This window comes from Camelus ferus, chromosome 19 (assembly GCF_009834535.1).
Source record: "Camelus ferus isolate YT-003-E chromosome 19, BCGSAC_Cfer_1.0, whole genome shotgun sequence".
Taxonomy (NCBI): Eukaryota; Metazoa; Chordata; class Mammalia; order Artiodactyla; family Camelidae; genus Camelus; species Camelus ferus.
Genome location: NC_045714.1, coordinates 3,645,244 through 3,668,934, shown reverse-complemented (window position 1 = coordinate 3,668,934; position 23,691 = coordinate 3,645,244). Strand labels below are relative to the sequence as shown.

Here is a 23,691-nt window from a genome sequence, read left to right as displayed (position 1 = left end):
TAGATTTGGAAATGATCAGGGTTTGGAAGTGATGGGGACTGGGATGAACTAAAGCAGAAATCCTCTCCTCCCTGGGACCAGTTCTACACCCACTTGTGCTTGTGTCGCACTTCCCAAAGCAGTACTTTTCTGAAACATGTGCGCTGAGCTGGAGAGGTGTGCCTTTTCTCAAGGGCACTGGGATCTTTTCTTCTTGCTGGTTCTAGCCAAGTGGGAATGTGAGCTCAGTGTTGCCAGATTTCTGGTTGTTCAAGAAATGTCTCAAGTATTTTTGTGAATGCAAACTACCCTAACTTCTGCACGTTGGCTCAAATTTAAAAACATTTTTTATTGACTGCACCATGTTCATCTGTGAACTTCTTGGTCACTTGTTTGGTATAGCTTGTTGAGGGTTTTCTTTTTTAACTTAACCTGTGTTCTGAATACTTTTCTACGTTAGTATACAACCATTCAGAGCAGCATTTTCTGTCCTGTCCCAGCCCATCCAGTGATTCTGTGCGATGTAGCTCATTTGTGCGTGCCACCAGGAGTTGTGCAAGATGAAGCCAGCCCTTTTAACACAGAGGTTGCTTCCAAGGCTTTGTAAGTAGAGGAACTTCAGCACGAAGCATTACGTCCTCCACTGCCACCCCACCCAGATTTTTTCTAATTTTTTCTAATTTAATTCTAATGTAGTTCATGTTTCATGCAGTCAGAAGGGCACTCAGGACAGGCTGGGATTTTGTAAATGTGGATAATAAATGATGTGTTTTAGCTCACACTCGTGAATTGCACATCAAAGCACAAAATCTGATTAAATTATTTGTGACTTCAGAGGCAATTAGTTCTTCCTTTGGGCAAGATTTATGGCTTTATAAAAGGATTGGCATCCGTTTCAAAGCTTAATTGAAACGAGCATTTCCAAATGTCGTTTTGCTTTTGAAAACGTCTAGGCAAGAGTGATTTAAAACAGGGTTTCTCAGTCTCAGCACTGCTGGCATCTTGGGCTGGATGATTCTGTCGTAGGGGAGTGTCCTGTGCACTAGAGGCCTAGACCCATTAGATGCCAGTAGCACACCTCTGCCCACAATGATCACAGTCCCAAACACCTCCAGGCATTGTCACATGTCCCTTCAAGGGGCAGGGCATGGTTACCCCCTAGTCCCCATTGAGAACCATTGATTTAATGTACCATGCTTCTGAGTTTCAGCACTGATAACAGAATTCTCGTTGCTTATTGGAAGCTCTTCAATATTTATGTTTAACTTTTCATTGTTTTTCTCCCTGGATATAAAATATTCCTTTCAGATTTTATTAATATAGAATAAATAGCACATAATTCTACCCTAAGAGGTGACAACTGCTAAGAATTGGGTGTTCCTTCAGATTTTTTAATGAATATGATCACATTGATGATGACAATGATAATAATTGTGTGTGTAATGGAAGGGGATCATACTCAACTTTTTGCTTTTTTCAACTTAGCGATGTTTCTTTGACATCTTTCTATGTGAGTACGCATAGCTCTACCTGTCAGTAGTAGGCAGATGGTACATAAATATGACCAGTGATGGGGACATATGAATGACTGAATTTTGAGAAACTTTCTTGGGGAAGAAACCAGATTTTATGAAGTAATACAAATGCAAATATTTTCCACAGATATATTGATTTGTTTTCTTCATGTGAATTACATATATATATATATTCCTTGCTAGGTTTCTGATTCCCAATGCTGTGGACATTTCGGCCAGTTTAGTATTTTACATGTTTGATGGACATGAATAAAAGTCTTCAACAACATATCTATTAAACATCCTAGAGTCATACAGTTACAGAATTCCTCTCCCTTTGTTTTTTTTTTTATATTAACAAATACATTTTTACACCTGTTTTAAAGCCCCCCCCCCAACAAAACCACAGTAAAAGCATTTTTAAAAGGGCAAAATGGCCTATAATCTAAATGCCTCTAGTTGACTTTTTTTTTTTAATGGAGGTTCTGGGGATTGAATCCAGGACCTTGTGAATGCGAAGCATGTGCTCTTACCACTGAGCTATACCCTCCCCCTGACTTTTTTTTTAAATGATGGGAGTGTTGTGTGCACATTTATAATTAAAACAACGAAACAAAACCCAGCAATATTAGAGCAGTATAGAAAGGCATAAAATAAAAGTGAAAGGTTTTTTTATACCCACATTCTGAGCTCTAGTTTTTCTCCAAAGTTTACCATGATTATGGAATGTGCTGCTAGAAAAAAAAAGTATACATTCATTCAAAGATGTGTGTACGCTTTAAAAAAACATTTACACGCTTGATTCTACCTTTCTCTTTTTTCCCCACACATATTTTTGTCCGCCTGGAGATGTGCATCATTCTTTGTAAGGGTTGTACGGCATTTATAGCATTCATTTAGCCAGTCTCTAACTTAGAGGCATTTATAAGCCATCTTCCATTCCTTTACTGTTATAAATACTGCTGCAGTGGACCCTCTCATGCATATACCATATTGGAGACATTTCTACCTGTATATCTGTGGGGTGAATTCGTAGCAGTGGAAATTTGGGGTCCATGTGTTGTATACACTTTAATTTTGGGTAGTATCAAATATCCCCTAATTGCTCTCCTAAATAAGGTTTTGGATGCCTGTGAGTGTTCCTCTTTCCTCACCTGTCCTAAACACTAGGTGTTACTTTTTGAAACAAGTGTACCACGCAGGTGGAAAAGATGTAGGATGGAGGTACATCCATATACCTCCGTGCCCCCTGTTGAGCTCAGGATTCTCTCTAGACACTCTCCTTGACCGTCTGTATTCTTCTGTGAGCTGCTTATTCGTGTTTCTTCTTTGGATGCTTAATCACTCAGCACACCTTGTTTTCAGTAGCTGCAAAATATTGAGGAGATGGTTTAAATTGGCATCTTTGTGTGGAAGAGATCTGATTTTGGTTGTCATTATCCTTTCTTTATTGCTAATCGTGACCACAATAACGAGAAGAGAAATGGAGACCTCATTCTTCAATTAACTGTCTCATGTGTTTGCTCGTGTTCCTGTAAATGCCTCAGGTGCCTTGATAGCATCCTAGGTGCCTGGCGGCGTCCGAGGCTGGCAAGGAGCCTGCTCTCCCGGAGCTGGTGTTCTCGTGGCCAAAGGGAGACAGTAAACGAAGGACACTTGAGCCACCTTAGTGGGGCCAGCAGGGGAGGGCTCCCAGGAGGTGGTGTTTGAGCTGGAACGAAACCTTGAGGATTGCCAGCCAGTATGATCTGGGTGGGAGTTTGGTGAGGGTGATCTTTCCTCGGAAATCCCAAGTGTAAAGGCTTGATGTGGGAGCAGGCTTGATCTTGGAGGAACAGCATGAGAGGCCACGTGGCTGGAGATTCCGGAATGAGGCCAGGGAAGGTCGGATGTGCTTTTGGAGTTTATTCAGGGGTAGGGGTGAGGTGGTGGGGAGGGTGCCCTGGGTGGTTTTAGATGGAGGAGTGATGTAGCCTCTCTCCTGGTTTAAGGCACCGCCCTGGCTGCCGTGTGCAGGTGCCCGGGGAGAGGGGTGCTGTGGCAGGCGGTAGGGGGACCCGTGGGAAGCTCTTACAGGGGCTCTGTGGGAAGTGATGGGCAAGGACAGTGTTTCCCAACCTTTCTTTTCATTATTACCCACTAAGGAGCCTTTCTAGACACTTTCTTCCTGGTTCCCATGAATATTGTTTTAAATGGGGGTGAGATTCACATAACAGAAAATTAATCATTTTAAACAGTTCAGTGGTATTTAGTACATTCATAATATTGTGCAACCACTACTATTATCTAGTTCCAAAACATTTCCATCACCCCAGAACAAAACCCTGTACCCGTTAAGTGGCCAGTTCCCATCCCTGCCCCTCGAGCCTCCACCCCTGCACTTTACCACTCGCCCCTGGCAACCACAAATCTAATTCTCTTTGTACGGATGTGCCCTTCTGGATATTTCATTTAGTGAAATCCCACAAAACGTGACCGTTGTGTCTGGCTCCTTCCACCTAGTGTGACATTCTTAAGGTCACCCGCACTGCAGCACGCGTCACAGAACCTTGTCTTTTTCCCGTGGCTTGTCTGTCTGTTGATGGACATTTGGGTTGCTTCCACCTCTGGGCTTTCGTGAATAGTGCTGCTTTGAGGATTTGTTTTGAATGCAGGTTTTTCACTTCTTTCGGGTCTACATTCCAGGCGTGGACGCTCACGAAACTTAAAAGTGTGGTATGTCTTTCTACGTACTCCTCAGTGTATCTGTGCTTTATATATAAAAAAAGTAAGATCTCCATTTGGAGATGGAGATGAGTGGGGAGAGGGGGTATGTTTTGGAAGTGGTGTGCAGAGGCCTTGCTGAAGGGTTAGGGTAAGTCGAGGCAGGAGAGCAGAGGAGGAATTGAGCCTGTGTAGATGTGCTTGACCTTGAACAATGGGGTGTGAGTGGTTGTACATTTCCTAATGGGTCAAGGCAGGTATAGGTGTTCCATAAATTGGGGAGGTGCGATAGGTGGCACCCAGGGGTGAGCATGGGCCGTTGCTTTCTCAGAGGAGAGTTCTGCAGTGTGGGACCTGGGGTTGCTAGGTGACCCCGAGATGCTGTCCTGCTCCCAGCGACATGAAGCACTGTGGTACCAGATGCCTGTGAGGGTGACCCCTGCCCTTTGGTAACTGGGTGGGAAGTGAACTAGAGACAGACCCATCTCCGTGGGAAACCGGCATTCGTCTCAGTGGTAGGGTGTGTGCTTAGTGTGCATGAGGTCCTGGGTTCAAGCCCCAGTACCAACATTAAAATAAACAAACAGATAAATTACCCCCCCAAAGAAACCCGAACAAAACAAAATAATAAAAAAATTAAAAAAATTTGTTTTAGGAAGGGAAGGAAAGTGATATAAGAAGAGACAAATCCATTTAAAAAAAATAAATCACTCCTGGCTGAGAACCACTGGTTTGGATGATTGAAACCAAAAACTTAGAGGTTAGTGGGGAAATAGAAAATTATACTATATTAATAACAAATGATGACATAGTATTTGATAGCTGTCAGGCACTGCTTAGATAATTGATTAATTTATTTGATCCTTACAACTTGAGGAGTTAGGTAGTTTTGCCAATCCTTTTGCATTATATACCAGTATCTTCTTATAGCTACCAGGAAAGGAGATTCAGAGACACCAGGTCACTTGCCCAAGGTCACCCAGCACGTTGGCCACAGAGCTGGGACTTGAACCTCACGTCTTGTTCCCCATTCATGCTGGAACCCACTTCTCTCTCTGTCTAGAGTCTTTCCCACTCTATCACGTTAACACTAGTATTGGCGGGTCCTGACCCTGGAGCTGAGGCTGGCTCACATACATTGACTCGTCAAGCTGGTGTACAGTTTAACCCTCTGAATCTTTACTCTGAGGATCCCCATTTAGCAGGTGAAGGAAACTGAGGCAAGAGCCCCCAGAGCGTCCAAGCACTTCTGGAGTCCTGACTCCCAACCCCGTCGCTGTCAACAGCTCTCTCAGTGTTTCCTGTGCATCTGAGGGGAGCTGGCCAATCTGATTGCCTCTCGCATGGTTATACTGTTGGGACCATCCCAATAATATGGAACCCTTTGTGCAAAGCAGCAGGGTCTGAAGGATGGCTGGAGGCTCCAGTTGGCCCATCTGAACTCTTACTTTGTTAAGTGGTTTGGTTTCTGTCCTCCTTTCCCCAACCCGGTGGACGCAGCTCAGGGGAGCAGTAAGCAGGGAGTTTTAAGGTATTTTTAAAAGACTTGGACATAGGTGCTACTCTCTGTCCTCCTGTAAAAGTTTGAAACCCAGTAAGGAGGGAGGTAATTTACCACTTTACCAACGGCCCCTCATACCATCTGGTGCGGAGATTGACTTCATTCAGCATCACAGGACCTTTGAAATGGGAAGCCTGGATCTCCCAGGGGGTCAAGTTGGCCCCCGGCAGGTGCAGCGGCTGTGTGAGCCGGCTCCTGTGTCTCCCACAAACCGATGACATGTCATTTGTAAGCCTGGCTCTCGTCTGTGCATCTGGACCAGTGGTGAGGGCTGGTTTAATCACTATTTATTTTGAGATTTACACCCGTGAATGGGCCAAACCAATTTCAGTGGCAGCTTAGCTGATTTGTCTTAGAGCTTTGTATTTTACAGAATGACTGGACAGGCCTTCTTCCTTCGTGGCTTTTAACAGTTTAACGTTGGGTTAGAGCCCTTTGCTTGAAATAAATGGCCAGCCCTCCTCACTCCAGCCACCTCTGTTGATGCTCTGGGGGCCTTGTTGAAATCAAACACGATTTCTCCACTCTTCCCCCCGCCCCACAACTACAAGCTTTGTATGTTTATTTGTAAATCTGTCTTTTAACAAGTAACATACTTTTCCAGCTTCACCAGCCTCCACCAAGACCGGACAAGCAGGGAGTTTATCCGGCAGCCCGAAACCTTTCTCTCCTCAAGCGTCCACACCAATCACGACGAAAACAGACAAGACAGCCACCACGGGAAGCATCCTGAATCTTAACCTGGGTCAGTTGGAATTTTGGAAATCCTCTTACTACTGTAGCAGCTGTGACTATTTCTGCAAGCTGTGATGTCCTCTTTTGTGTGTGGTTCTTGAATTCTTTCCTCTGTGCAAAATATTGAAAAGGTACAGTGGCTGGAGATGAAGAAAGAGCAGTACAAGGAACTAGCAAGGGATTTCCCAGGGCTTGTGGACATGCAAGCTGTTTTATCGTGAAACACCTTAGGCCAGTGTTTACAACCTTGCTTGCCCTTGACCATGAGAACCCAGTTCTTATATGTGTGGATATATGTATTTAAAGTTATATGTATGTATACACACACGTGACACTTTTTTTTATGAATCAGTATTTACCTTTCCGTGGTATAGTATGTTCTGATATATTTGTTTCCTTAATTCTTCTCATTTTTAAAAAAAATGCTGGTCTTCATCCATAATGTAGTAGTTTTTTTTTTTTTAACCTATTGGGTTTCAGTTGGTTGTTTTAGAAACATTACCTTAGGCTAAAGTCTTTAACAAAAATTGGCACCAGAAATGCTAAACACCCGATGATGAAGTTCTTAACTCATTCCATCATGAGCCCTGATTTTTATTAAGCATCTATTATGTACTGTGTATTGTTTTAGGCCTACAGCAGAGAGTGGTGAGTGAGGTCTGTGCTTTCTTACAGAGCTTGGTTCTAGAGAGGGAGAAATGATAATCAAAGGTGGAAAAACAAGACAGGTCATGCTGTCATGGAAGGTAAAAGGTGTTAATAAGATGAGGAGGCAGCCGGGCAGGTTGGCGCTGCAGAGGCAAGAGGCGGTGGTTAAGGGAGCCCTCCCTCGCAGAAGGTGATCCCTGGACATAGATTTGCATGACAAGAAAAACCAGCTATGCCAGCATCAGAAGGAAGAACATTCTAGAAGGAACAAGACATTTACAGGCTGGAGGGTCAGGATGAGCTTGGTGTGTTGTAAGAATGGCACAGAGGCCCAGGTGGTGTGTTTGAAGTGGTGAAGGGGAGAAGGGAGATGAGGACGGAGAACACAGGAACCTCGGGGACCCTCTGTGGGGCCGTCTGAACAGAGAAGGGTGTGAGCCGACTGGGCCCTTTGGAAGGACCTCTCCGGGTGCTGTGTTGGAAATAGCCTGTGTCAGCCGTTCTTAATCAGGGGCAGTCCCCCCACCTCCACCCCTGACACTTGGCGATGTCTAGAGGTATTTGGTTGTCACAACTGGGTTGGGGGGGGCGTTGCTTCTAGCGCCTAGAATAGCCCCCCATCCCCCAACAAAGATTTACAGGGTTGTGCCTGTGCTGACAGATTTAGTTATGGCAGGAGACATGGGAGCCAAGAGTTCAGTTTTAGATTTTGTAAGTTTGAGACGCTGACTGGATTCCTAGGAAGAGAGGTCAGGAGGGCAGTTGGAGGCCTGAGTCAGGCCAGGCCAGGGCAGGAGGTGTAATTCTGGGAATTCTGATTTTATACATGGCGTTGGGTTAGAGCAACAGTTCTCACAGCTGTGTGGGTGGGTGGGTACGGGGGAGGGGGGTGCTGCTGGCATTTATTTAGAGGTTGCGGACCAGGGATGCTGCCTAACTTTCTGTAGCTTACAGGACAGCCCCCATAACAGAGAGTTATCTAGCCACGTACCAGCCGTGCTGAGGTCGAGAGACCCTGGTCCAGAGCATAAAGAAAGAGTGAGGGGCCCGGGACACTTGAGCATGTTGACATCGGGAAGAGACGTAAGCAGAGGAGGCTGGGACCTGGGGAAAGTGACACTAGGGGACGGGGAGTGTGTTTGGTGGCCTCCAGTGTACCAGGTTTTAGGAAGGGAGGGGTGGCCACCTGTGTGGAGTGATGCTCTGGCCTGAATTCACAGCCTCTTGTGGTCAGTTCACCTTGTCCTGCAGTGCCATTTTTAGATGGAGAAACTGAGGGCTGGAGAGGAGGCTCCAGGGGCCCAGGATTGCAGAGCCAGAAGTGGCAGGGCTGGAGCGAGCCTATGTCTCCATGGAGGCCAGTGCCTCGTTCACCCTGGTCACCTGTTAGTGCCGCCCGGACGTGATGAGCCAGTCCAGGCGGTGGCTTTCGGGGCTCCAGCTCAGGTTGGTGAGTAGGAATTCCTCGCTTAAACAAACGGGAACCCATCTGCAGCCCTCCCCTCACCCGCACTCATTGTTCTCAGCAGTGTGGTCTGTTTTCTCACACCCTCCTCCCACCTCCGTGCCCCAGAAAAGAAAGCTGTATGGGGGTGTTCTCACGGTCATGCTTCTTCTCTGCCAGCCATGAGTGGTGACAATAGCTCTGTCCCTAAGCCTGGCTGTCTTTGGGCATCCGTGTGATGTTCTGGGCCTTTCTGTTTGACTCGACCCACGCTGGGGGAGTAGAAGCTTTCTTTCCTGCTGTGTTTCAGCGGTGGGCACTATGGAGTCCGGAGTCCCAGGTTCTCCTGTGCAGAAGCTCCCTGCTGGCTCTTCCTGTTCCTGGGACACATGCCTCATTTTGTCAGAGGGAACGGAAGCATTGGGAGTGTAGGCATTTTATGGGTTGGAATTTCAGTTACCCAGTGGGTAGAGGATCAGATAGGGACCAATGAAGGGTGCCATGGCTGGGTTGAAAAATCAGAAAGTGGAGGGAAATGCTGACTAATTCTCATGGGACTTGACGGTGTCTGGTGTCCGTGTAACTACTTTGAGCAGACAGAAGTGAGACAGAGTGCCAGGGATGATAATGACAGTATTATATCTAACGAAACAATATTTTAAAAAAATAACTGGAAAAGGCAGAAGTATAGGGCTGGAAAACAGATCAGTGATTGCTGGGGGTGGGGAGGGTCTGACTGTCCATCACAAGGGGATTCTTTGGCTGATGGAATTATCCTGTGTCCTATTTGTGCTGGTGGTTACACGCACCTATGCTGGTGTTAAAACTCATAGCACTGTGTTCTCCAAAAAGTGAATTTTACTCTCTTTAAGTGAAAACCATTAGAAAAATGATCACCCCATGGCAGAGAAGTGGAAACGGAGGCAAAGAGAAGCAGTTACCTGCCCAGGATCACAGGTGGTTTGTGGTCGAGTTTTGGCCTTTAGACTCGGGCCTGTCTGCTCTGTCGCTCGGGCTGTTAACCGAGACACATGAACTGAAACGCTGTGGGACAGGGCGCGTGTTTTGACTTTTCACGGGCCCCCGTGCCTCTTTGTGCTGTTGGGTTAGGCCACTCGGTGTGCAGGGGTCGGGGGATCAGGTGACCATGCAGAATGGGTTATTACACGAAGGACAAACTGCTTTTCTAAAGGAAGTAGCTCCCACCAGTGGATTTTGTGTTGTCAGACTCTGAATTTTCCAGATAAACAGAGATTCAGATTTTTTTTACGTGAACTCTTCTAGTTTTTAAAAGCTGACCAGTTTCATTAAAACAAACAAAAACTCTTTTTGGGCCAAATAAATATAACCAAGTATACAAAACCCAGACCATGGGTTGCCAGCTGGATATTTCATTCTGCTGCCTGCTGGAGGGTTGGCCTTGCTTGCTAACACGCAGGGCCCTCATTTGCTGTGTTGGGCCCCTTCTGTCTGCTCTGAAGTAAGGAACTGAGCCCAGTAGATGGTCCGGCCTCCTTCTGTGCCTTTCTGGCGACTGTGAAATAAGTTCCGAATAAGAATGAGTTTGTGGCTTGGGGAGAGAGGAGGACAGCGTGATCCTCTCCTTCCTCTGCACTCCTGTTTGCTTTCTCTGAGAATCCTGTCTCCTCTTACCTCGCACATGAGGTTTGCTTTGGGTTCAACAGACCCAGCAGTTCAGCCGTCCTGTTAGTGACAAAAATGAGCCTTGATGCTCCGTCAGAGGTGCCGACAGAGCAGAGAGTTGTCAGACCTGAGGCCTTTCTGCTTGTTTATTTCTCTGTCACTGATCCCAGGCCTCTTTTCTCTGCATAAAGTGAGACTTTGGAAGCCAGGCGTTCTTTGAGAGCTGGGGCCCCAGGTTTCCCAGATGTTGTCTTGATTTTTTTTTTTTTCCCAATAGTGAATGAGATGGGGAAGAGCTCTGCTTGACTTGGGTTGATAAGAGCATGGTCTGTTGTCTGGAGGATTTTGTTCTCTTGAAGGAGACGTTGTTTGGTGGCTCCGGGAAGACCATCCACTATAGTCTGCCTACAGCTTTTGAATAAAGGAGATTTTTTTCTTTAAACTGAAAAAGAAGTGTTTATATATATTTCAAAACGTTTTGTTTTGACGGCCGTCCCTCTCACTGCTTGGGTGGAGCCTTAGGTCGTGGGGTTTCAGTAAACATCATATATCCAACCGGACTGGTCTTCACTCAGGGCACCGTGGGCATGGGCTGGCTGTCCGTTAGTGCCTTCTGATTTCTGCAGAGTCAAACAACTGAAGAAAAAAAGAAAATGTTTTGTTTTTATAAGTAGTGAACGCACATGGTGAGAGACGTTTCAAAGTACAGAAAGACTTTTAACGAAAAGCCAGTCTACCTGACTTCTTTGATCACCTGTCTCTAACCCCACCATCCCCCCAAAAAGGTGACCACTGTTGAGTTTTTTTGGTCCATCCCTCTCTCCGTGTTGGCTCTTTTTAGTCTCCTTGGAGAGCTCTTCTAGATAACAGCCTGGGTGATTTTGTCCCCATTTGGCAATGTCTGGATTCCTTTTTATTGTCCCCTCGGGATGTGGGTGCATCTAGCTGGTGGAGACCAGGAATGCTGCTAAACGTTGTACAGCACACAGGACAGCTCCCAGCCGCCTTCCCCGGCCCCCGCGGCAGAGACTTACCCAGCCCCAGATGTCAACGCTGAGAATCCCTAAGAACACGCGTATCTGTGTCTGTGTTCTATTTCCTTCTCCTTCTCCCCAGTGCCGGTGTCCTCCACTCACTGTTTTCCTTTTCCCTAACCAGGCGGGCTTTCCCTGTCACCGCCCAGAGAGCTGGGCTGCCACGTTACTTTAGCAGCCGTGTTTGATTCCATTCGAAGAACAGCGACTTTCTTATCCAGACACCTTATTTATCCAGTCTCAGTAGTTTTCTGTTGGTGCTGTTGGGAGCAGCTGCAGTGAAGACCCTTTGGCCCACGTGGGAGCGAATCCACAGGGTACCTTCCTAGAAGTGGAACCAAGGGTCAGAGGCCACGTGCTGGTTGACGTTTCGGGAGCTGCTGCCACGTTGCCCTCTCAGGGCTGGTTCTGATTTGTGTTCTCTCCAGCACTGGGAAATTGAGTCTCTTCCCTTGGGTGTGGGTATTTTTTTTATCTCTGGTTTCCATTTATAGCCTCAGCTGTCTTCATATCAGCTGAAAAGTTCAACATGTTGGCAGGAAGGGTGGATTCTGCAGATTTCTCTCGATACAGAAGGGCAGGGGTGGAGGGAGTCCTGATAAGCTCCTCGGAGCTACATGACAGAGAAGCTTTTCTTTCCTCCCTTCAGAGGAGGGTCGAGTCCACAGGCAGCTGAAAGTTTGAGAAAGATAATAACATTTGGCTAAACTTTTGGAGTCCACTCCCAGGGACCTGATCCTAGTCCCCTCCCTGGCTTTTGGTGGTTTCTTGTTAGAATCAACATTAAGGTGGCTCATTGTCCCAGTAAACTGTATTTTGTGAAATGAGGTGCTTTACCTTCTTTACGTTCCTCTTGATTATGAATATTCAGTCTCTAGGCTCAAGTTAAGATACTGCATTTACCGTCGACACACAGGTATGTCCACACACAGGTATGTGCGCGCACACACACACACTCTTGCACACGATTATTCTGGTGATGTATAGATCTATTGGTGTGACCCCCAAGGTTTAGATACACAAGGGTTAAACCAAATCATGAGTTTCTTTGCTCATAGAGAAGGTTGCTCAATATAGGGGCTTGCAACCTTACCTATCCCTAGGAATCACCTGGAAAACTTTAAAAGCCTGATCTCCAGGCCTTCCCCCAGGCCGGTGAGTTCAGCATCAGGATTTTATTTTGGATACTCTCTGGGCCATTTTGATATGCAGCCAAGATTAGCAGTCACTGGACTAGTACAGGGTCTGGCAAAATTTGTGGCCTACAGACTAAGCCTGGCCCCCCTCTTGTTTTTGTAAATAAAGTTTTATTGGCACACTCATTTAACACACCATTTTCTGGCTGCTTTTGCAGCCTGTATACCTGCAGAGCCTAATTTACCATCTGAAAAAGTTTGCTGACCCCTGGTATAGTCGGCTGTGTTTTTTGGTGTAGTTTGCTGTGTAGAATATATTAACTACGTAGAAATGTTATCGAGGACATGGTGTCCTCATATCACTTGGGCAGCATTGTCCCCCCACCCCCCACTACCCTGGAAAGTATTTTTGTGAGATTCTTCATTTCCAGCTTTATGCTTGAAAAGGCTGTCTTTCCCCCTCTGGAATGCGGGATGCTTCCTCATTTCTGAGAGCAGGAGTGATGAGGCGGGCCTCATTTTGCTGTCAGATTCACAACTCAGCTTTTGAAGTCCTTACATTCCTGCTTGTACTGCTGTTTCATCAGATTTTCCTTGTTTCCTATGCGCCCCTGTCCTCCTCCTCCTTTTTTGTCTGTCTTATCCTTGCTTCACTCTCTGGATTCTCTGTGTAAGGTGCTTCTCCAGGGGAACCGAAGGACTGTTCTCCCCACTCCGTAGTCGGGGTGGATCCTCTCTGCGAGCATCTTCAGTTGCAGTCCTCATAGGCTCTTTGAAGAGCCCCCAATCAGCACATGCCCAGACCCGGGTGTTTTTCAGAGCCTCTGATGACAAGGATGCCGTCCTGTTTGCTCTGAACACTCACTTTTGGAATTTCCTTGGCAGCCAACCTTATGATGATAAATGAAGTTGGAGTGATTTGTGGCTCCAGTTGCCTATGAGTAGGTTGAGAGGGGCTTTTGGGAGACCGCGTCTGGTCCCCTTTAAGGAATGAATCTCTGGTGTGTGGCGTGAGGGCATGTCCCCTTCCCGGGTTCGGGGGTCATGCCGAGTGGGGATAATGCAGGCTTTGGATGACCCTTGCGGTCCAGCTTTTAGTCTGTATCTTGGCCTCTCTTAACAGTCTGATGGATGGCGGTGTTCAGGGTTGGGTAGCAGGGAGATGGAGGGATCTCACAGCTGGTGGAGTCACGTCTTTGTCCTTGATAGAGCCCACATCCTTTACAACCTGCTTTGTGGGTTTGCCCAGGGCAGGGCAGACGCCCGCATTCTCTGCTTACAGTCAGTTGACAGGGATGCCAGAGCAAAAGACAGTGCTTCCCACCTGCGAAGTCTCTTGTTGCTCTCTGGGCCTTTGAAGTCACCACCGTTTTGTCCCCTTTTTTATGTTTTGGGGGTACTAGAGGAGGCAGCAGGGGAGGTGGGGAAGGAATTCAAGAAATACAAGCTCACGGACCCTTTGGATTCTGGGCCAGTTTGATTGTACAAAGAACCTGCAGAAGTGCAGGGCGGGACCTCGGGGCCTGAGTCATCAGTCAGAGGCCTTTGCCCGGGGTTGGGGTGAGGAGCTGGGTGAGGAGGTTCATGGCCAGGGCTAATCTGTTCCCCTTTCCTCAGATAGATGAGCCAAAGGGAGGTACAGCAGACTTGCTGGAAGTCTGCCTGTCTTTCCTGTTTTCCCTGTTATTCTGTTTTCTTTTCGTTTCTTGTCTTCTCTTTTCTTGGTATTGGGGATTGAACCCAGGACCTCGTGTGTGCTAAAGTCCCTTTCTTTGTAATTTGAACTCCACACTAGGTGGACTAAGAATGGAGAATGCAGTCCCCATGGTAAGTGGGGAGCTGGGCCCCTCCCTCATCCGTGTGTTCTCTGGGGGCTCAGCGCCTCGCTCAGATACGAGCCCTCTCTGATCTGGGCCTGGAATGCACAGTGCACTCTGGCCAGACTCAGTGTCACTTTCTCTGCTGCCGTTGAGGTTGAACTTTTTACTGTAACCTTTGGCTTTGGGGATCCCTAATGATGCTGCGTTTCCCAGACTGCCAGCTGTCCGGCTGGGATTGTGCGTTTTCAATGCTGAAAGCAACCCAGGCGATTGTTCAGAAGCCTGGGTAGACCTGCCAGGTGTTTTCTCGGGCTGTTACCTACAAGTCAGTCATGCCTTTGAGCAGACGACTTGACTGGGACAAACGACAAAAACGTTTTGGGTTTTTTCCCTCCCGTGTTCAAAAGTGTGTTTCCAAGGAGGAAGCTGAGTGATGGGCATCTTTCGTACTTCCCTCTGGTGCCTGGCCTTACGAGGGTATGATGGGTCTCTTCCAGATCGAAGCAAGGCTGAGATGGACTTGAAGGAGCTGAGTGAATCCGTCCAGCAGCAATCTGCCCCTGTTCCTCTCATCTCTCCCAAGCGGCAGATTCGAAGCAGATTCCAGCTAAATCTCGACAAGACGATAGAGAGTTGCAAAGCACAATTAGGTACGTCTCTTGGTTTTCTTACATCACCGTCCTCCTCCTCCTCCTCATCATCATTATTTTCAGGGATACCACCGGATGAAATTAAAGTCTGATCCTGGCTGCTTTTACCAGCTGGTTGAGCCTTGAATTGTTGGTTCAACTAAAATAGATTTCCACCCATGGCAAAATGTTTTAGATTGACTAGGTTAATTATTTGGAAGGGCTTTTGAATTCCACAGAGTGCATTCTTTGGTTGCGGCAGCCTGCAGACTCGAGGTGCGGGTTGTAAGAAAGTTTGATAACAGAGCCTCCTGAGTTTGCCTTTGTGCTCCCTCTTGGCACACGTCACTGTCTCAGCGTCAGGACAAGTGTAGCTCACAAGTGTCCAACACAAGCCCTTCCCCAGGCTGGGCTGCTCCTCGCTTGGCACACCCATCCGGCTTCTGTGGTTGTTGCCTCCCTTCCTCTTCCCCATGCTGCCTGCCTTCACACTGCCTGCCTCAATCCTGTCCCTAAGGCTGAGCTCAGGCGTCACCTCCTCCAGGAAGTCTCCTCTGACTACCCTCCCCATCTGCCCGCCTCCTTTGGTACTTTATGGCTTGGAAGCCCCAGTGGTCCCTTTGTATGGGAGTAGCCATCCCCATCTAGACTGGAAGCTCCTTGAGGGCAAGGAGGTTGTCTTGTAAAGATGTGCTTTCTCCAGGGTATGTGGGCTTGTACACATAGTAATGCTCGGGAATTTTTGTTGAAGAGGTAGATAAAGCCAGGAAGGCATTTATAGAGAAGTAGGGGATGGCTGGGTCTCAGGAGAGAAAGCCACTCCAAGGCAAGGTTTACACGTCAGTGGGCGCACTAGACCTTTGGATGAGAGAGAACTGTGGTTGGGAGTCATCCAGGCTGTCAGAGGAGAGCATTCCTTGCTGGGTTGCCTGTTTGGTTAGGACGTGGAATGGCATGGATGAAGTTTTGCAGGTCATTTAAATTCCTCTCTTGGGTCCTTCCATGCAGCTGGTCTAACTCCTTGGTTTATCTTGTTGTTAGTAAGAATTTTAGTATTTCCATTTACTGAGGGCTTCCTGTGCTCCCCTGCGCTGGGCTTAGAGTGTCCTGGGAGGTTGATGTGATAATCAGTCCCATTTTACAGATGAAGAAATTGAGGCTCAGAGAGGTAGTTCACTCATTCAGCATCACACAGCTAACAGAAGCAGAGGAGCAGGATTAGAATTCATACCCTTTGGGCTCCAGTCCCCAAGCTTTTCCTGTCAGATGTGTGCTCATGCTTCTCTTTCTGCTGCCCGACCATCAGTTACTGGTAGCACCAGCCCTAGGACCCAGAAATTAAACTACATCTGGGTTTTTGTATTTTGATTTCTTTCATTTTTGATTGCACCCTGGAGGAGGCGGATATAACTCGCCCATGATTCTGATGGTGTCCAGTTGGCTGGACTGTTCACGGCTCCCATTCTTTCACGAGTTTCCCTTCCTTGTGTCTTGGGTTGCAACAGGGACCCCACTCAGGATAACCATGCCTCTGGAATGAAGACAATACAGAATTGATTGGGATTTCCTCTTTTCAAAATTTTAGGATATAGAGTTATTTATCTACGCCGGGTGACACTCATTACTGGTAGCAGGAAATATAAATGGGTTAAAGGGAACTATTGTTAGAAATATGCTTTTTGCCCATTTTTGTCTGTGGGTGTGTGAAAACTCCCCCTGTTGTATCTTTTTTACTTTTGATAGAGACATGGAAATGTTTGCTTGTCCCCTTGACTCTGTTAAAAGTAGAAGAACCATGCAAACCCATTGGCAGTTGATTCTCTGCTTCAGTGCCAGGAGCAAGACCAGGGGCTGGGTCCCTGGGTCACCCAGGCATGGTGCCCCCCACCCCCCAAAGGGACCAGTGTCTTCTCAGCCGCAGGCACCTGCTCCCTTGCAGGCCCGTGACCCAGGGAGGCCACTTCTCCTGCTCTTTTAGCAGGAGCCTGCCATCTTGATTTCTGTGTGAAATTTCCTGATTTGTGAATTGGGTAGTGAGTTCTCAGTTAAAAAAAAAAAACAAATAACAAAATACCCTGTGGGTCAAACTACTGCCTCCTGAAAAAAACATGTCTGCTGGCCAGATGTTGCTTGTGGGCTCTTGTTTGCAGCCTCTGCTTTAAGTCTTTGGCGTATGTCTTTGAGCCCTTGGACACAAAAGGGAGAGGACTTGAATACTCCAGAAATTTGTGGAAAGAGCGCTAGTGGTGAGCCAGGAGCCCAGGGTTCTGGCCTCGCCTCTCTATCTTGGTTTCCTTTGTGCCCTAGGACAAGAAATTGCTCTAGGCCTCTGTTTTCTAATCTGTAGAATGGGTTCATTTTAATAGCCCGTGTCTGGCATTCCCTTCCATCCCTACCATTCTCTGGGTCCCAGTGCTGCAAAGGTTGAGTTCGAAATTCATGTTGTTTGGTCTCATTGTCATCTTTGAATGTTAGTAACTGAAACCCTCTCCAGACAAGTTCCATTTATCAGCTGTAGTCAGCTGCAGCTGGCCTGCACTGCTAATAACCCCACCAGGCCAGTGTGATGCGATTTGAAATGTTTTTTTTTTAAATTCCAGCATTGGGTGTGGAAAATGTTTGCGTTTTTTTTGGTCCTGCTCTTTATTTTGTGACTGCGCCACATGCTGGGTTTTCTTTTTGAATTTAGGCATAAATGAAATCTCTGAAGATGTCTATACGGCTGTAGAGCGCAGCGATTCGGAGGATTCTGAGAAGTCAGATAGTAGTGATAGTGAGTATATGAGTGATGACGAACAGAAGTCCAAGAATGAGCCGGAAGATGCCGAAGACAAAGAGGGAGCTCAGATGGACAAAGAGCCATCTACTGTCAAAAAAAAGCCCAAATTGGCAAACCCAGTGGAGACGAAAGAGGAGCTGAAAGTCAGCACGTCGCCCACCAGCGAGAAAGCAGACCCAGGCTCAGTCAAGGAAAAGACAAGCCCCCAGCCCGAGAAGGACTTTGCAGAAAAAGCAAAACCGTCGCCCCACCCCACAAAGGATAAGCTGAAGGGAAAAGATGAGACGGATTCCCCAACAGTGCACTTGGGCCTGGACTCTGATTCAGAGAGCGAACTTGTCATAGATTTAGGAGAAGACCATTCTGGGCGGGAGGGTCGGAAAAATAAGAAGGAACCCAAAGAACCATCTCCCAAGCAGGATGGTAAGTGACTGTACCAGTTTCCGGTTTCTTGATTGGGTTTCAGAATGCCACCTTGCAGTCTGTAGTGTTGAAAGGCTGTGTGACCCTCTAACTTGATGAAGCATGGCACAGCACAGATTTGATTGGCTCAAGGTCACCTAGCTGACCCAGGACCAGAACTTAAACTGGGTCTGCCCACCTTTTACCTGCTCGATACCCAGTGTGGCTGATTTTGAGCACAGAAGCATAAACCTCTTAGAAAGTAGTCTTTTCCTTCTAGCAGTCAAGTCATTTTTAGCCTAAGCAACTTCTTTGCCAATATGCTCACTCGGTTCCCTAAAGTGTTTGTCAACATTTAGACATTTGATGAGGCTGAAATTGTTAGAAGTGTTCAGTTTGAAGATCTTTATGAGTTTAGCCTCCATCCCCTCCCCTCATGCTGCCCGGGCATCTCTAAGTGCATTTTCTTGCTAGAATGTAAGACCGTTTGTGTAGGTGGTACCAGAATGCTGAGTTCCTGGGGCACTAGAAAGCGAAGGGGTGTTGTCAGGTGCCTGCCTGTATTGCTGTTCCACCTTATTTGTGTTCAACTGACATGGGCCCAGGGTTTCTCATCCTTGGTACTGTTGATGTCCTGTACAGGATAATTCTTCATCCTGTGCACCCCTGGATGCCAGTAGCACCTGCCCATTGGTGGCCATCAAAAATGTCCAGACGTGGCCAGATATCCCCAGGATGGGGGGCAAAATCTCCCCCAGTTGAGAACCACTGCCTGAGTCTCCTTTCCCGCCATTACCGACTGAACCCGCAGTGGCTGCCCTCAAGCCTGCCGCAGCCCAGGCATGTTAGCATGCCCTCCAGAAGGAACGGGGGGATGATTTGAAGGATGTCCCACCCGTTGACAAAGCAGTCAGCACATTTTTCAGCTGGTTTGGCAAGTGGGTGGTGAGGGGATTCCAGCATGCCTGAGAAAGATAATGAAGAATTAATTGAGAGCCCAGGAGGAACATTGCCTAAGGACAAATTAGAGGTTGTAGCCATAAAACCTCATGTACCATGTGAGTTACTTGAAGGGCTAGCGAGGTTTAATTTTTGACTATGCCTAACTTCTGACAGGAGCTAACTTCTTGATTCAGTATCCCCTGGGGATTTCTAAGTCTGACTGCTTAACGCAAGAGGAGGATGGGCTTTGAGAATCTTTTCTCTTTGTTGCTATCAACCTGAGCTGTTACTGAACCTCAGTTCTTGCAGCTCATCAAAAGAGGATGAAATGAGAGGTGGGGTAGAGCTCAGTGGTAGAGTGCGTGCTTAGCATGCACAAGGTCCTGGGTTCAATCCCCGGTACCTCCATTAATACACACACACACTAAATAGATAAATAAGCAAACCTACCTCCCTTCCCCAACAAAAACTTTAAAAAAAAAAGAGGATGAAATGTCTCAATGGTACAGTGGAGGAAGAGAGAGAAGAATGAGTAGGACATGGAGGGTGGACCACCCCACCATCCCTTAGAATTATGGATGGCATCTGAAAAATCTGATTCTGTTGTGAATTGGGGGTTTGAGGGACCATCTCATATGTTGCAGAGAACATTAGGAGTAGCGTTTATTCCATGAGATTTGTGGGAATGTTTGGTGCAGATGGCAGTGTTCCTATGAATGATACATTTATACTGTTCCTTTCTTTCTGGACTAGTTTTTTTTCCCCTTTCCAGAAAGGATTTGGGACAGATTGCTAAAAATCAAAATGGAAAGAAAAGAAATCAGTGTAAAAGTTAAAGGCAGACTAGTGAGATATATGGGGAAAGTTTGTATACAGAAACACGTAGTGTTCCAGCCTTCAGGGTTAGCAAAGTTGGCCTTCTCCCATTTTGGCAGTAAGCTTCCTAGCAGTCAGTGCAAAAAAAGGAAACCCATATGAGCCCCTTAAAAGATCTCATTTTTCCAAAAAAATTAAAAGCATTGCAGTTGGTTAAATGAAGCTGAGCTCTGTCTTGCACTGATACTTGAAGGAAATTTCTCCAGGAGCCTCTAAGTGTGTAGTGGACTATTCAGCTGAAGATGGTTCTGAAACAGTTCAGTTAGAGCAGCTTCCCAGGGGTCCTGCCTGGTCTTAAATCTAGAGCCCATGATGGTGGTTTGGGTCTTAAAGAATTGGCTTCTTGTCAGACTCTGCAGTTGAGCATCTTTTCAACGATGTACTTTGACTTACGAGTTTATAAGTGGAGGACGTTTTGGAGAGTGCTGTGGTGACCTCCAGCTTACCTTCAGCTAGGAAGGCAGCTTATGTGCAGAATATGAATCTTCAGATAGCAAAACAGCTTTTCTAGCTAGTGATCTCAGAACAGAGGCAAGGGGAGCTTGCTTAAGGACCTTTATTACGCTTACCCTGTAACATCAGTCATTTCCATCGTTTTCCTAAAAAGTCCTCCTTTTAGGTACAAGACAGCAACCAAATTCTGGAATAAATAGATTAGTTGATGGCACTGCTTTTGTAGTGTTGACTTTTAAGAAATTCACCCTTCTTTAGGCTATAGGTGATCATATACTCCGAATTTCTACGACAAATGGAATTTTCCATGGCATTCTTTTCCCCCTCTCTATAAACCATCAGAATCCTCTAGAAATCAGAATGTTTTAGTGTCTAAATGGAAACCCTCTCCCTGTTCCCCCAGAGATTGCTTTGAGCCGGGAGTCTTTGCAGATTGCACACTCCTATTGTTTTATTTGGAGAAGAGCACCAGCTGTGCCTCCTGCAGAGCAGTGACTCATCGCAAAGCCAGCTGTTTGCTTGTGCAAGTTAAGAGCGGGGAAAAGATCTTTTTGTGGTTGCCTTTTGCCCGAAGAGGGAGTAGGCTAACTACTCAACAAGAACAGTATAGTTTTTGGTTATATGGCAGAAAAGGAGGCATGAAAGGTGCTTTCGCAGGTGAGAAGCCCTGCTCAGGGGGAGTGCCCGGTTGTGGGGTTTTTAGAAGGTCCGGGTTCAAAGCCACCTCTGCCCCTGGAAGGGGCAGGGTCTGTATCCAATACCTGGCAGGTCATCCTAGGGAAGGATGGGGGGCTCCTCACTGCAGATAGAGCTCTTCTTCCAGCCCCACCCTGTGTTCTTGCCCATGAACTTGGTGGACTCTTCTGCAGAGAAGCAGGAGGACCATCCAGAGGTGATAATCACTAAGAAAGTGCCCTGCCCTGCCCCTAAGTCAGAAAAGTCAGCCTGTCTTTTCCTCTCACTCTCCTTGATTTCCTCAAACCCACAGTTTACTGAACAATTCTCCCTGGAATAATCAAGCTCACTTCTTTTCCAGGTGATAGAAATCTACAAAGGCAGGCGTAATCCTTACTAAGAAGAGGTTGATGTCAAGGCACATTGTCTAAGATCGGGGGTTGCTGACTTGCACCAGTGTTTTGTGTGTGAGCCCCAGGGAATCCCCTCTGGGGGGGGCAGGGTCACCTGTCCAGTGGCTGGGGCCTCTGCAGTGGTAACCGACCCCCCTTTTACAGACAAGCACTCACGTGGTCACCCGCTTCCTTCTATGCTGCTCAGTGCTTCCGGCTCTAACCTGCCTTCCGGCGTCTCCCTCTCACTGCCTGCCCTCACTTACCAAGATGCCGCCTACTCCTGAACGTGTCTTGGCTAAAGCTGTTCCCCTCCAAATTCTCCCTGCTGCCTGTTGAAATCCTACCCTCCATCTCCATAGCCGATCTCCTCCCAGAAGACAGACTGCCAAAGGCAGCTTTTTTCAAACTCAAGACACTCATATTCACTATTTTTTGCCATTCCTAAGTCCTGTTTGTATAATCATTGACTTAATATTTTTATTTGAAGCAACGTCACATAAAAACCATTAAACTCATTTGAGACCTAAACTTGACCATCACACAGTAGATAAAACAGTATTGTGTGCTGTAAGGTGAAAGATGCAACAGGAATAAATACAATCAAGACCAAACCAAGACTCCTAAATTCTAGATAAATACCACTGTGCCTGGAAAGGATCTGGCTTCAGGGTGGAATTCCCTTTAGTGTGAGGTTGGCAGCACCACACTGAGACTGTTCTGGAAGGAATAAGAAGGCAAAAGAGGGGTACTTCCCCTTCCGGGTGACTCAGTGTTATTCGGTACTTTGGCCATCGGGAAGCCGTCTGCTTCTCTGGGGTACGTGTACTTTAGTTCCCTCGCCAAAGGGTTTCTCCTAAACTCTGGATTGACTTTGGCTGGGTCTTTTCTCCAAGTGCTTCCCCAACTCTGACTTTATAAAACAAGGCATAGCAGTGATTCTGTTCATCCACTGTCTCATCTCCTCATTGGTGGGCAACTTGAGGGCAGGGGTCAGGTTTGCCTTAGTCCCCCAGAGGCCTTTCCATGTATCTCAGATGTGGGCAGGTGCTCGTTACATAAGGAGGCTGATGTTTTAAGATGAAACATGCTGCACAGTGGCTTAAACGTATAAGGTGTGACCGTGCTTGTTCACTGGGGAGTCCCGGGCCTGCTGGCCTTGGAGGGTCACCCAGAACTTGCTGGTGTAGAGACCCTGCAGGAGAACCTGAGTCAAATCCACTTTTTGTCTGTCTTTTTCACGCATCGGGCTTCAGTTGTAGGTAAAGCTCCACCATCCACTACGGCGGGCAGCCAGTCTCCCCCGGAAACGCCAGTCCTCACCCGCTCTTCCTCCCAAACTCCCACGGCTGGTGTCACGGCCACCACCAGCACCACGTCCACGGTCACGGCCCCGGCCGCCGCCGCCACGGGAAGCCCGGTGAAAAAGCAGAGGCCGCTCTTACCGAAGGAGACTGCCCCGGCCGTGCAGCGGGTCGTGTGGAACTCATCAAGTAAGTTTCAAACGTCCTCCCAAAAGTGGCACATGCAGAAGATGCAGCGTCAGCAGCAGCAGCAAAGCCAGCAGCAGCAAAGCCAGCAGCAGCAGCCTCAGTCTTCCCAGGGGACGAGATATCAGACCAGACAGGCTGTGAAAGGTACCGCGCCTCCCCTTCTGCTCTCGTGGCGCCCGGCCCCTTTTTTTGCCACACGGACAGGAGAAAAACAACCGTTTTCTTTTTTCAGTTCCCCTTGGTTTCCTGGCCCCTGTATCCTGGAGGCCTTCTGCATTCCATTTGGCATTATTTTTAAAAAATTGTTTTGCAACTTGCTTTTTTACTTTTCTTTTTTCTTTTTTCCTTTTTTTTTTCATTTTCTAAACAATACATGCATATGTCCTCCTTAGAAAGGGATGAAGTAGACACAAAAATCTCTGTCTTGATTGACTTTCCATTTCATTCTCCACCCTTTCTCAGCGGCCACTGTTAACTGTAAGAACTTTTTTTATGCATGTATGCATATATATTTATGTATATATATGACTTCATAAAAATATTAATTTTTTTCTTTTTTATTTTTTAAGATGTAAAAATGGTACCATACTTGCTTTTTTTTTTCCCCACCCATCAGCATGTTTTGGAGGTCCGTCCATATCAGTACATATAGCTCTACTTTATTCTTTTGGACTGCTGCATAGTATTCCACAGTTGATTTAAAGTATTCCCCAACTGATGGACATTTAGGTTGCTTCCAGGTTTTTCCTGTTGTAAGCAGTGCTGCAATGAATACCTTTGTGTAAGTTTCCTTGTGCACATCCGTGAACCTCTGGGCATTATTTTGGAAAGG

The 23,691-nt window shown here is 47.0% G+C and overlaps 1 protein-coding gene and 1 non-coding gene across 19 annotated transcripts in view; both read left to right on the top strand.

Moving 5' to 3' along the window:
- Positions 1 to 23,691, top strand: part of ZMYND8 (zinc finger MYND-type containing 8) — a 108,066-nt gene that overhangs the window by 65,076 nt on the left and 19,299 nt on the right. For 15 of the 18 annotated variants that reach the window (XM_006187669.3, XM_006187666.3, XM_006187660.3 and 12 more), the window contains 4 exons: positions 6,362 to 6,502; positions 14,716 to 14,868; positions 17,537 to 18,049; positions 22,623 to 22,859. In XM_006187669.3, coding sequence (XP_006187731.1) covers positions 6,362 to 6,502; positions 14,716 to 14,868; positions 17,537 to 18,049; positions 22,623 to 22,859 — 1,044 coding nt within the window. Of the gene's footprint in view, positions 1 to 6,361; positions 6,503 to 14,715; positions 14,869 to 17,536; positions 18,050 to 22,622; positions 23,004 to 23,691 lie in introns of all 18 variants that reach the window. The other 3 variants (XM_006187663.3, XM_006187659.3, XM_006187657.3) reach the window with 1 other exon arrangement.
- On the top strand, positions 10,713 to 10,866 carry LOC116658085. Its single transcript, XR_004313286.1, has one exon. It is a non-coding gene; the product is annotated as a small nucleolar RNA SNORA79 (small nucleolar RNA).